The 14,562-nt window shown below is 53.0% G+C and overlaps 1 protein-coding gene across 2 annotated transcripts in view; it reads right to left on the reverse strand.

Moving 5' to 3' along the window:
- Positions 1–14,052, reverse strand: part of COQ6 (coenzyme Q6, monooxygenase) — a gene marked incomplete at its 3' end in the record, with an annotated part of 55,695 nt that extends 41,643 nt beyond the window's left edge. For both annotated transcript variants that reach the window (XM_053696697.1, XM_053696696.1), the window contains 4 exon segments: positions 3,584–3,642; positions 6,767–6,901; positions 6,988–7,142; positions 13,957–14,052. In XM_053696697.1, coding sequence (XP_053552672.1) covers positions 3,584–3,642; positions 6,767–6,901; positions 6,988–7,135 — 342 coding nt within the window.
- Positions 14,053–14,562: the final 510 nt, after the last annotated feature.

Consider the following 14,562-nt stretch of genomic DNA (forward strand, 5'->3'; position numbering starts at 1 on the left):
CACACACACACACACACACACAGCGGGTACAAGCAACACATGTAACTCAGCAGGTCCACACACACCACACACACACACACACACACACAAATACAGCGGTACAGCACACATGTAAACTCAGCAGTCACACACACACACACACACAGCGGTACAGCACACATGTAACACAGCAGTCACACACACACACACATACAGCGGTACAGCACACATGTAACTCAGCAGTCACACACACACACACACACACAGCGGTACAGCACACATGTAACTCAGCAGTCACACACACCACACACACACACACACACACACACACATACAGCGGTACAGCACACATGTAACTCAGCAGTCACACACACACACACACACAGCGGTACAGCACACATGTAACTCAGCAGTCACACACACACACACACACAGCGGTACAGCACACATGTAACTCAGCAGTCACACACACACACACACACACAGCGGTACAGCACACATGTAACTCAGCAGTCACACACACACACACACACAGCGGTACAGCACACATGTAACTCAGCAGTCACACACACACACACACACACCACACACACACACACACACACACACACACACACACAGCGGTACAGCACACATGTAACTCAGCAGTCACACACACACACACACACACACACAGCGGTACAGCACACATGTAACTCAGCAGTCACACACACACCACACACACACACTACACATGTAACTCAGCAGTCACACACACCACACACACACACAACACACACAGCGGTACAGCAACACATGTAACTCAGCAGTCACGACACACACACACACACACCAGCGGTCACAGCACACAGGTAACTCAGCAGTCACACTCACACACACATCTCAGCCGGTACAGGCACACATTTAACTCAGCAGTCAGCACAACTCACACACAGCACACACTGCGTACTGCACACATGTAACTCAGCACGACGACACACACACACACACACACACACACACACACACACACAGCGGTACAGCACACATTTAACTCAGCAGTCACACACACACACACACACAGCGGTACAGCACACATGTAACTCAGCAGTCACACACACACACACACACACACACACACACCCACATACAGCGGTACAGCACACATGTAACTCAGCAGTCACACACACACACACACACAGCGTATCAGCACACATGTAACGTCAGCAGTCACACACACACACACACACACAGCGGTACAGCACACATGTAAACTCAGCAGTCACACACACCACACACACACACACACACTCACACACATACAGCGGTACAAGCACACATGTAACTCAGCAGTCACACACACACACACACACAGCGGTACAGCACACATGTAAACTCAGCAGTCACACACACACACACACACACAGCGGTACAGCACACATGTAACTCAGCAGTCACACACCACACACACACACACACAGCGGTACAGCACACATGTAACTCAGCAGTCACACACACACACACACACACAGCGGTACAGCACACATGTAACTCAGCAGTCACACACACACACACACACACACACACATGTAACTCAGCAGTCACACACACACACACACACACACACACACACAGCGGTACAGCACACATGTAACTCAGCAGTCACACACACACACACACACACACACAGCGGTACAGCACACATGTAACTCAGCAGTCACACACACACACACACACAGCGGTACAGCACACATGTAACTCAGCAGTCACACACACACACACACACACACACACAGCGGTACAGCACACATGTAACTCAGCAGTCACACACACACACACACACAGCGGTACAGCACACATGTAACTCAGCAGTCACACACACACACACACACAGCGGTACAGCACACATGTAACTCAGCAGTCACACACACACACACACACACACACAGCGGTACAGCACACATGTAACTCAGCAGTCACACACACACACACACACACACACAGCGGTACAGCACACATGTAACTCAGCAGTCACACACACACACACAGCGGTACAGCACACATGTAACTCAGCAGTCACACACACACACACACAGCGGTACAGCACACATGTAACTCAGCAGTCACACACACACACACACACACCGGTACAGCACACATGTAACTCAGCAGTCACACACACACACACACACACACACAGCGGTACAGCACACATGTAACTCAGCAGTCACACACACACACAGCGGTACAGCACACATGTAACTCAGCAGTCACACACACACACACACACACAGCGGTACAGCACACATGTAACTCAGCAGTCACACACACACACACACACCACATACACCACAGCGGTACAGCACACATGTAACTCAGCAGTCACACACACACACACACACACAGCGGTACAGCACACATGTAACTCAGCAGTCACAACACACACACACACACACAGCGGTACAGCACACATGTAACTCAGCAGACACACACACACACACACACACAGCGGTACAGCACACATGTAACTCAGCAGTCACACACACACACAACACACAGCGGTACAAGCACACATGTAACTCAGCAGTCACACCACACACACACACACACACACACACATACAGCGGTACAGCACACATGTAACTCAGCAGTCACACACACACACACACACACACACACACACACACATACAGCGGTACAGCACACATGTAACTCAGCAGTCACACACACACACACACACACACACACACACACACACACACACATACAGCGGTACAGCACACATGTAACTCAGCAGTCACACACACATACACACACACAGCGGTACAGCACACATGTAACTCAGCAGTCACACACACACACACACACACCGGTACAGCACACATGTAACTCAGCAGTCACACACACACACACACACACACACAGCGGTACAGCACACATGTAACTCAGCAGTCACACACACACACAGCGGTACAGCACACATGTAACTCAGCAGTCACACACACACACACACACACAGCGGTACAGCACACATGTAACTCAGCAGTCACACACACACACACACACACACACACAGCGGTACAGCACACATGTAACTCAGCAGTCACACACACACACACACACACAGCGGTACAGCACACATGTAACTCAGCAGTCACACACACACACACACACACCGGTACAGCACACATGTAACTCAGCAGTCACACACACACACACACACACACACAGCGGTACAGCACACATGTAACTCAGCAGTCACACACACACACAGCGGTACAGCACACATGTAACTCAGCAGTCACACACACACACACACACACAGCGGTACAGCACACATGTAACTCAGCAGTCACACACACACACACACACACACACACACAGCGGTACAGCACACATGTAACTCAGCAGTCACACACACACACACACACACAGCGGTACAGCACACATGTAACTCAGCAGTCACACACACACACACACACACAGCGGTACAGCACACATGTAACTCAGCAGTCACACACACACACACAACGGTACAGCACACATGTAACCCAGCATAAGTGCAGATATAGGTCACCTACCTACTACCGTTATATTACAACTAAAACAACATTTGCTAACAGACCTGCATACGCTTATAAGGCTTCAGTCGCATGCTGGAGATGTGATCCCAGACACCAAAACCTGCGATGGAAGCGACAAAGGGGTTAGCATGAGAAAAAGAAGAACTGCTCCAAGTGTGTGTCACTAATTTTATAGTTGTCACTTGCTCTATAGGGTCTGTCCTGAACTAAATCTCTTTGTTACCCCCGTCCTGCGCTACATCCCTTTGTCCCCCTGTCTAGCAGTATGTCCCTTTGTCCCCCTGTCTAGCAGTATATCCCTTTGTCCCCCTGTCTAGCAGTATGTCCCTTTGTCCCCCTGTCTAGCAGTATGTCCCTTTGTCCCCCTATCTAGCAGTATATCCCTTTGTCCCCCTGTCTAGCAGTATATCCCTTTGTCCCCCTGTCTAGCAGTATGTCCCTTTGTCCCCCTGTCTAGAAGTATGTCCCTTTGTCCCCCTGTCTAGCAGTATGTCCCTTTGTCCCCCTGTCTAGCAGTATGTCCCTTTGTCCCCCTGTCTAGCAGTATGTCCCTTTGTCCCCCTGTCTAGCAGTATGTCCCTTTGTCCCCCTGTCTAGCAGTATGTCCCTTTGTCCCCCTGTCTAGCAGTATATCCCTTTGTCCCCCTGTCTAGCAGTATATCCCTTTGTCCCCCTGTCTAGCAGTATATCCCTTTGTCCCCCTGTCTAGCGGTATATCCCTTTGTCCCCCTGTCTAGCAGTATGTCCCTTTGTCCCCCTGTCTAGCAGTATGTCCCTTTGTCCCCTGTCTAGCAGTATGTCCCTTTGTCCCCCTGTCTAGCAGTATGTCCCTTTGTCCCCCTGTCTAGCAGTATGTCCCTTTGTCCCCCTGTCTAGCAGTATGTCCCTTTGTCCCCCTGTCTAGCAGTATGTCCCTTTGTCCCCCTGTCTAGCGGTATGTCCCTTTGTCCCCCTGTCTAGCAGTATATCCCTTTGTCCCCCTGTCTAGCAGTATGTCCCTTTGTCCCCCTGTCTAGCGGTATATCCCTTTGTCCCCCTGTCTAGCAGTATGTCCCTTTGTCCCCCTGTCTAGCAGTATATCCCTTTGTCCCCCTGTCTAGCAGTATATCCCTTTGTCCCCCTGTCTAGCAGTATGTCCCTTTGTCCCCCTGTCTAGCAGTATGTCCCTTTGTCCCCCTGTCTAGCAGTATATCCCTTTGTCCCCCTGTCTAGCAGTATGTCCCTTTGTCCCCCTGTCTAGCAGTATGTCCCTTTGTCCCCCTGTCTAGCAGTATATCCCTTTGTCCCCCTGTCTAGCAGTATGTCCCTTTGTCCCCCTGTCTAGCAGTATGTCCCTTTGTCCCCCTGTCTAGCAGTATGTCCCTTTGTCCCCCTGTCTAGCAGTATATCCCTTTGTCCCCCTGTCTAGCAGTATGTCCCTTTGTCCCCCTGTCTAGCAGTATATCCCTTTGTCCCCCTGTCTAGCAGTATGTCCCTTTGTCCCCCTGTCTAGCAGTATATCCCTTTGTCCCCCTGTCTAGCAGTATATCCCTTTGTCCCCCTGTCTAGCAGTATGTCCCTTTGTCCCCCTGTCTAGCAGTATATCCCTTTGTCCCCCTGTCTAGCAGTATATCCCTTTGTCCCCCTGTCTAGCAGTATGTCCCTTTGTCCCCCTGTCTAGCAGTATATCCCTTTGTCCCCCTGTCTAGCAGTATATCCCTTTGTCCCCCTGTCTAGCAGTATATCCCTTTGTCCCCCTGTCTAGCAGTACGTCCCTTTGTCCCCCTGTCTAGCAGTATATCCCTTTGTCCCCCTGTCTAGCAGTATATCCCTTTGTCCCCCTGTCTAGCAGTATGTCCCTTTGTCCCCCTGTCTAGCGGTATGTCCCTTTGTCCCCCTGTCTAGCAGTATGTCCCTTTGTCCCCCTGTCTAGCAGTATGTCCCTTTGTCCCCCTGTCTAGCAGTATATCCCTTTGTCCCCCTGTCTAGCGGTATGTCCCTTTGTCCCCCTGTCTAGCAGTATATCCCTTTGTCCCCCTGTCTAGCAGTATATCCCTTTGTCCCCCTGTCTAGCGGTATGTCCCTTTGTCCCCCTGTCTAGCGGTATGTCCCTTTGTCCCCCTGTCTAGCAGTATGTCCCTTTGTCTCTCTGTCTAGCAGTATGTCTCTTTGTCCCCCTGTCTAGCAGTATGTCCCTTTGTCCCCCTGTCTAGCAGTATGTCCTTTTGTCCCCCTGTCTAGCAGTATGTCCCTTTGTCCCCCTGTCTAGCAGTATGTCCCTTTGTCCCCCTGTCTAGCAGTATGTCCCTTTGTCCCCTGTCTAGCAATATGTCCCTTTGTCCCCCTGTCTAGCAGTATATCCCTTTGTCCCCCTGTCTAGCAGTATGTCCCTTTGTCCCCCTGTCTAGCAGTATGTCCCTTTGTCCCCCTGTCTAGCAGTATGTCACTTTGTCCCCCTGTCTAGCAGTATGTCACTTTGTCCCCCTGTCTAGCAGTATGTCCCTTTGTCCCCCTGTCTAGCAGTATGTCTCTTTGTCCCCCTGTCTAGCAGTATGTCTCTTTGTCCCCCTGTCTAGCGGTATATCCCTTTGTCCCCCTGTCTAGCAGTATGTCCCTTTGTCACCCTGTCTAGCGGTATGTCCCTTTGTCCCCCTGTCTAGCAGTATGTCCCTTTGTCACCCTGTCTAGCGGTATGTCCCTTTGTCCCCCTGTCTAGCAGTATGTCCCTTTGTCCCCCTGTCTAGCAGTATGTCCCTTTGTCACCCTGTCTAGCAGTATGTCCCTTTGTCACCCTGTCTAGCGGTATGTCCCTTTGTCCCCCTGTCTAGCAGTATGTCCCTTTGTCACCCTGTCTAGCAGTATGTCCCTTTGTCACCCTGTCTAGCGGTATATCCCTTTGTCCCCCTGTCTAGCGGTATATCCCTTTGTCCCCCTGTCTAGCAGTATGTCTCTTTGTCCCCCTGTCTAGCGGTATATCCCTTTGTCCCCCTGTCTAGCAGTATGTCTCTTTGTCCCCCTGTCTAGCGGTATATCCCTTTGTCCCCCTGTCTAGCAGTATGTCCCTTTGTCACCCTGTCTAGCGGTATGTCCCTTTGTCCCCCTGTCTAGCAGTATGTCCCTTTGTCCCCCTGTCTAGCAGTATGTCCCTTTGTCCCCCTGTCTAGCACCAGGCCTTGGCACCTTTGTCTATTCCCACAAAAACACAAAGCCTGATTAACCCTTTTACACTCCATCTCTAGACTCACTTGCTAGCAGCGTGGCAGAGCCCGGGCTGATCGCGCTCACTCTGTTACTGAAGCTTGCAGGGAGATGGTCAAGCCGTTTTCTGTGCCCGGCTTCCAGAAGAAGTATTCGCTTGTTACGTAAGTGCGGGTCATTGCCTAACAAGACAAAAACACTAGTGTTTTCCCTCCACAGCCCATGATACCCCTCCAAGGCCACCCAAGTCCCATTCAAACATCCTTACCCAAGGCACAAGCCATGGCTGTCCCAACCATACCACCGCCAGCTATCACAACATCATAAACTACAGGGGTTTCAGCGTGCAGCCCCCGAGAATACAGCTGCGGCAACTTGGTCAGAGCTGCTCGGTAATAATGCACAAGAAGCGCCATCCAGGTGCTGAAACAGAACAGAAGTAGCCAGACAATACGGGGGAAGGGCTTAGTTATGATGCAGACCCCTGCAACACTGATTGGCTAAAAAACAACCAATTATGACTCATTTTAAAATAATATAAATAGGAAGGAACCACAAACAAGAGATAGAAGCATTATGAGGGGAGCTGGGGGAGGATGCTGAGAGATAAGGGGAGCAGGGGAGGATGCTGAGAGATAAGGGGAGCTGGGGGAGATGCTGGGAGATAAGGGGAGCTGGGGGGGATGCTGAGAGATAAGGGGAGCTGGGGGAGGATGCTGAGCGATAAGGGGAGCTGGGGGGGATGCTGAGAGATAAGGGGAGCTGGGGGAGGATGCTGAGAGATAAGGGGAGCTAGGGAGGATGCTGAGAGATAAGGGGAGCTGGGGGAGGATGCTGAGAGATAAGGGGAGCTGGGGGAGGATGCTGAGAGATAAGGGGAGCTGGGGGAGGATGCTGAGAGATAAGGGGAGCTGGGGGAGGATGCTGAGAGATAAGGGGAGCTGGGGGAGGATGCTGAGAGATAAGGGGAGCTGGGGGAGGATGCTGAGAGATAAGGGGAGCTGGGGGAGGATGCTGAGAGATAAGGAGAGCTGGGGGGGATGCTGAGAGATAAGGGGAGCTGGGGGAGGATGCTGAGAGATAAGGGGAGCAGGGGAGGATGCTGAGAGATAAGGGGAGCTGGGGGAGATGCTGAGAGATAAGGGGAGCTGGGGGGGATGCTGAGAGATAAGGGGAGCTGGGGGAGGATGCTGAGCGATAAGGGGAGATGGGGGGGATGCTGAGAGATAAGGGGAGCTGGGGGGGATGCTGAGAGATAAGCGGAGCTGGGGGAGGATACTGAGAGATAAGGGGAGCTGGGGGAGGATGCTGAGAGATAAGGGGAGCTGGGGGAGATGCTGAGAGATAAGGGGAGCTAGGGAGGATGCTGAGAGATAAGGGGAGCTGGGGGAGGATGCTGAGAGATAAGGGGAGCTGGGGGAGGATGCTGAGAGATAAGGGGAGCTGGGGGAGGATGCTGAGAGATAAGGGGAGCTGGGGGAGATGCTGAGAGATAAGGGGAGCTAGGGAGGATGCTGAGAGATAAGGTGAGCTGGGGGAGGATGCTGAGAGATAAGGGGAGCTGGGGGAGGATGCTGAGAGATAAGGGGAGCTGGGGGAGGATGCTGAGAGATAAGGGGAGCTGGGGGAGGATGCTGAGAGATAAGGGGAGCTGGGGGAGGATGCTGAGAGATAAGGGGAGCTGGGGGGGATGCTGAGAGATAAGGGGAGCTGGGGGAGGATGCTAAGAGATAAGGGGAGCAGGGGAGGATGCTGAGAGATAAGGGGAGCTGGGGGAGATGCTGAGAGATAAGGGGAGCTGGGGGGGATGCTGAGGGATAAGGGGAGCTGGGGGAGGATGCTGAGCGATAAGGGGAGCTGGGGGGGATGCTGAGAGATAAGGGGAGCTGGGGGGGATGCTGAGAGATAAGGGGAGCTGGGGGAGGATGCTGAGAGATAAGGGGAGCTGGGGGAGATGCTGAGAGATAAGGGGAGCTAGGGAGGATGCTGAGAGATAAGGGGAGCTGGGGGAGGATGCTGAGAGATAAGGGGAGCTGGGGGAGGATGCTGAGAGATAAGGGGAGCTGGGGGAGGATGCTGAGAGATAAGGGGAGCTGGGGGAGGATGCTGAGAGATAAGGGGAGCTGGGGGAGGATGCTGAGAGATAAGGGGAGCTGGGGGAGGATGCTGAGAGATAAGGGGAGCTGGGAGATGCTGAGAGATAAGGGGAGCTGGGGAGGATGCTGAGAGATAAGGGGAGCTGGGGGAGGATGCTGAGAGATAAGGGGAGCTGGGGAGGATGCTGAGAGATAAGGGGAGCTGGGGGAGATGCTGAGAAATAAGGGGAGCTGGGAGATGCTGAGAGATAAGGGGAGCTGGGGAGGATGCTGAGAGATAAGGGGAGCTGGGAGATGCTGAGAGATAAGGGGAGCTGGGGAGGATGCTGAGAGATAAGGGGAGCTGGGGGAGGATGCTGAGAGATAAGGGGAGCTGGGGGAGGATGCTGAGAGATAAGGGGAGCTGGGGGAGGATGCTGAGAGATAAGGGGAGCTGGGGGAGATGCTGAGAAATAAGGGGAGCTGGGAGATGCTGAGAGATAAGGGGAGCTGGGGAGGATGCTGAGAGATAAGGGGAGCTGGGAGATGCTGAGAGATAAGGGGAGCTGGGGAGGATGCTGAGAGATAAGGGGAGCTGGGGGAGGATGCTGAGAGATAAGGGGAGCTGGGAGATGCTGAGAGATAAGGGGAGCTGGGGAGGATGCTGAGAGATAAGGGGAGCTGGGGGAGGATGCTGAGAGATAAGGGGAGCTGGGGGAGGATGCTGAGAGATAAGGGGAGCTGGGGGAGGATGCTGAGAGATAAGGGGAGCTGGGGGAGATGCTGAGAAATAAGGGGAGCTGGGAGATGCTGAGAGATAAGGGGAGCTGGGGAGGATGCTGAGAGATAAGGGGAGCTGGGAGATGCTGAGAGATAAGGGGAGCTGGGGAGGATGCTGAGAGATAAGGGGAGCTGGGGAGGATGCTGAGAGATAAGGGGAGCTGGGGGGGGGATGCTGAGAGATAAGGGGAGCTGGGGGAGGATGCTGAGAGATAACGGGAGCTGAGGGAGGATGCTGAGAGATAAAGGGAGCAGGGGAGGATGCTGAGAGATAAGGGGAGCTGGGGGAGGATGCTGAGAGATAAGGAGAGCTGGGGGGGATGCTGAGAGATAAGGGGAGCTGGGGGAGGATGCTGAGAGATAAGGGGAGCTGGGGGAGGATGCTGAGAGATAAGGGGAGCTGGGGGAGGATGCTGAGAAATAAGGGGATCTGGGAGATGCTGAGAGATAAGGGGAGCTGGGGGAGGATGCTGAGATATAAGGGGAGCTGGTGGGGGATGCTGAGAGATAAGCGGAGCTGGGGGAGGATGCTGAGAGATAAGGGGAGCTGGGGGAGGATGCTGAGAGATAAGGGGAGCTGGGGAGGATGCTGAGAGATAAGGGGAGCTGGGGGAGGATGCTGAGAGATAAGGGGAGCTGGGGGAGGATGCTGAGAGATAAGGGGAGCAGGGGAGGATGCTGAGAGATAAGGGGAGCTGGGGGAGGATGCTGAGAGATAAGGGGAGCTGGGGGAGGATGCTGAGAGATAAGGGGAGCTGGGGGAGGATACTGAGAGATAAGGGGAGCTGGGGGAGGATGCTGAGAGATAAGGGGAGCTGGGGGAGGATGCTGAGAGATAAGGGGAGCTGAGGGAGATGCTGAGAGATAAGGGGAGCTGGGGGAGGATGCTGAGAGATAAGGGGAGCTGGGGGAGGATACTGAGAGATAAGGGGAGCTGGGGGAGGATGCTGAGAGATAAGGGGAGCTGGGGGAGGATGCTGAGAGATAAGGGGAGCTGAGGGAGATGCTGAGAGATAAGGGGAGCTGGGGGAGGATGCTGAGAGATAAGGGGAGCTGGGGGAGGATGCTGAGAGATAAGGGGAGCTGGGGGAGGATGCTGAGAGATAAGGGGAGCTGGGGGAGGATTCTGAGAGATAAGGGGAGCTGGGGGAGGATGCTGAGAGATAAGGGGTGCTAGGGAGGATGCTGAAAGATAAGGGGAGCTGGGGGGGATGCTGAGAGATAAGGGGAGCTGGGGGAGGATGCTGAGAGATAAGGGGAGCTGGGGGAGGATGCTGAGAGATAAGGGGAGCTGGGGGGGGGTGCTGAGAGATAAGGGGAGCTGGGGAGGATGCTGAGAGATAAGGGGAGCTGGGGGGGGGAGATGCTGAGAGATAAGTGGAGCTGGGGGGGAGGATGCTGAGAGATAAGGAGAGCTGGGGGAGGATGCTGAGAGATAAGGGGAGCTGGGGGAGGATGCTGAGAGATAAGGAGAGCTGGGGGGGATGCTGAGAGATAAGGGGAGCTGGGGGAGGATGCTGAGAGATAAGGAGAGCTGGGGGGGATGCTGAGAGATAAGGGGAGCTGGGGGAGGATGCTGAGAGATAAGGAGAGCTGGGGGGGATGCTGAGAGATAAAGGGAGCTGGGGGGGATGCTGAGAGATAAGGGGAGCTGGGGGAGGATGCTGAGAGATAAGGGGAGCTGGGGGAGGATGCTGAGAGATAAGGGGAGCTGGGGGAGGATGCTGAGAGATAAGGGGAGCTGGGGGAGGATGCTGAGAGATAAGGGGAGCTGGGGGAGGATGCTGAGAGATAAGGGGAGCTGGGGGAGGATGCTGAGAGATAAGGGGAGCTGGGGGAGGATGCTGAGAGATAAGGGGAGCTGAGGGAGATGCTGAGAGATAAGGGGAGCTGGGGGAGGATGCTGAGAGATAAGGGGAGCTGGGGGAGGATGCTGAGAGATAAGGGGAGCTGGGGGGGATGCTGAGAGATAATGGGAGCTGGGGGAGGGATGCTGAGAGATAAGGGGAGCTGGGTGAGGCTGCTGAGAGATAAGGGGACCTGGGGGAGGATGCTGAGAGATAAGGGGAGCTGGGGGAGGATGCTGAGAGATAAGGGGAGCTGGTGGAGGATGCTGAGAGATAAGGGGAGTTGGGGGAGGATGCTGAGAGATAAGGGGAGCTGGGAGATGCTGAGAGATAAGGGGAGCTGGGGGAGGATGCTGAGAGATAAGGGGAGCTAGGGAGGATGCTGAGAGATAAGGGGAGCTGGGGGAGGATGCTGAGAGATAAGGGGAGCTGGGGGAGGATGCTGAGAGATAAGGGGAGCTGGGGGGGATGCTGAGAGATAATGGGAGCTGGGGGAGGATGCTGAGAGATAAGGGGAGCTGGGGGAGGATGCTGAGCGATAAGGGGAGCTGGGGAGGATGCTCAGAGATAAGGGGAGCTGGGGGGAGCTGTTTTTTTGGGGGGATATAGGGTGTTTGTGGGGTATTAGGGAAAGAGTATTTGGAAAGGTATTAGGGACACAGGGTGTTTGTGGGGGTATAGGGGATATAGGGGGTTTGGGGGTATCGGGGATATAGGGGTTATTGTGGGGGTATAGGGGACACAGAGGGTTTAAGTGTATTATAGACATAGGGTATTAGGGACACAGGGGGTATTAGAGATAGAGAGGGTTTAGGGGTATTAGGGATACAGGGGGTTTGGGGTATTAGGGATACAGGGGGTTTGGGGGTATTAGGGATACAGGGGGTTTGGGGTATTAGGGATACAGGGGGTTTGGGGGTATTAGGGATACAGGGGGTTTGGGGGTATTAGGGATACAGGGGGTTTGGGGGTATTAGGGATACAGGGGGTTTGGGGGTATTAGGGATACAGGGGGTTTGGGGGTATTAGGGATACAGGGGGTTTGGGGGTATTAGGGATACAGGGGGTTTGGGGGTATTAGGGATACAGGGGGTTTGGGGGTATTAGGGATACAGGGGGTTTGGGGGTATTAGGGATACAGGGGGTTTGGGGGTATTAGGGATACAGGGGGTTTGGGGGTATTAGGGATACAGGGGGTTTGGGGGTATTAGGGATACAGGGGGTTTGGGGGTATTAGGGATACAGGGGGTTTGGGGGTATTAGTGATACAGGGGGTTTGGGGGTATTAGTGATACAGGGGGTTTGGGGGTATTAGTGATACAGGGGGTTTGGGGGTATTAGGGATACAGGGGGTTTGGGGGTATTAGGGATACAGGGGTTTGGGGGTATTAGGGATAAAGGGGGTTTGGGGGTATTAGGGATACAGGGGGTTTGGGGGTATTAGGGATACAGGGGGTTTGGGGGTATTAGGGATACAGGGGTTTGGGGGTATTAGTGATACAGGGTGTTTGAGGGTATTAGGGATACAGGGGGTTTGGGGGTATTAGGGATACAGGGGGTTTGGGGGTATTAGGGATACAGGGGGTTTGGGGGTATTAGTGATACAGGGGGTTTGGGGGTATTAGGGATACAGGGGGTTTGGGGGTATTAGGGATACAGGGGGTTTGGGGGTATTAGGGATACAGGGGGTTTGGGGGTATTAGGGATACAGGGGGTTTGGGGGTATTAGGGATACAGGGGTTTGGGGGTATTAGTGATACAGGGTGTTTGGGGGTATTAGTGATACAGGGGGTTTGGGGGTATTAGTGATTCAGGGGGTTTGGGGGTATTAGGGATACAGGGGGTTTGGGGGTATTAGGGATACAGGGGGTTTGGGGGTATTAGGGATACAGGGGGTTTGGGGGTATTAGGGATACAGGGGTTTGGGGGTATTAGTGATACAGGGGGTTTGGGGGTATTAGGGATACAGGGGGTTTGGGGGGTATTAGGGATACAGGGGTGTGGGGGTATTAGTGATACAGGGGGTTTGGGGGTATTAGGGATACAGGGGGTTTGGGGGTATTAGGGATACAGGGGGTTTGGGGGTATTAGGGATACAGGGGTTTGGGGGTATTAGGGATACAGGGGTTTGGGGGTATTAGTGATACAGGGGGTTTGGGGGTATTAGGGATACAGGGGGTTTGGGGGTATTAGGGATACAGGGGGTTTGGGGGTATTAGGGATACAGGGGGTTTGGGGGTATTAGGGATACAGGGGGTTTGGGGGTATTAGGGATACAGGGGGTTTGGGGGTATTAGGGATACAGGGGGTTTGGGGGTATTAGGGATACAGGGGTTTGGGGGTATTAGTGATACAGGGGGTTTGGGGGTATTAGGGATACAGGGGGTTTGGGGGTATTAGGGATACAGGGGGTTTGGGGGTATTAAGGACACAGAGTGTTTGTGAGTATTATGAATACAGCGGTTTGGAGAAACGGGGATACAGGAGTGAGTGAGTGGGGGGCTGAAACTTAGAAGAATAATAAAGTCCTCTAACCTGTAGAAGTTGCAGTCACTGGTTTATGACGTCATCAGGGAGACGCCAGAGCTGCGGCCTCATAAACTCAGGGAGAAGAGTCCAACTGCAGAGTGGAGCTCCACTCTAGACAGGAAGCATGTGACCTCCACTCAAAGCTTTTTTTTTTTTTTAATCAACTTTAATGTAACAAACAAGCTATAGATTGTGACAATGATTTTGAAAACGAAACATTTTGTAGCTTTCTTGTTCTTCTTGATGTTCATTCACAGTGTTTTATGCAGATTGTGATTTATAAGGTAACCACTGTGAATGAACATTAACCCCTTAGTGACCAGACCATTGTTACATTTTCTTACCCTTAAAGGGACACTAAACCCAACAATTTTATTTCAGGATTCAAGTAGATAATACAATTTTAAACAACACTCCTATTTACTTTTATTATCTAATTTGCTTCATTCTTCAGATATCCTTTGTTGAAGAAATAGCAATGCACATGGGTGAGCCAATAACAGGAGGCATCAATGTGCAGCAACCAATCAGCAGCTACTGAGCCTATCTAGATATGCTTTTCAGCAAAGTATATCAAGAAAGTGAAGCAAATTAGATAATACAAGTAAATTA

This window comes from Bombina bombina, unplaced genomic scaffold (assembly GCF_027579735.1).
Source record: "Bombina bombina isolate aBomBom1 unplaced genomic scaffold, aBomBom1.pri scaffold_1235, whole genome shotgun sequence".
NCBI lineage: Eukaryota > Metazoa > Chordata > Amphibia > Anura > Bombinatoridae > Bombina > Bombina bombina.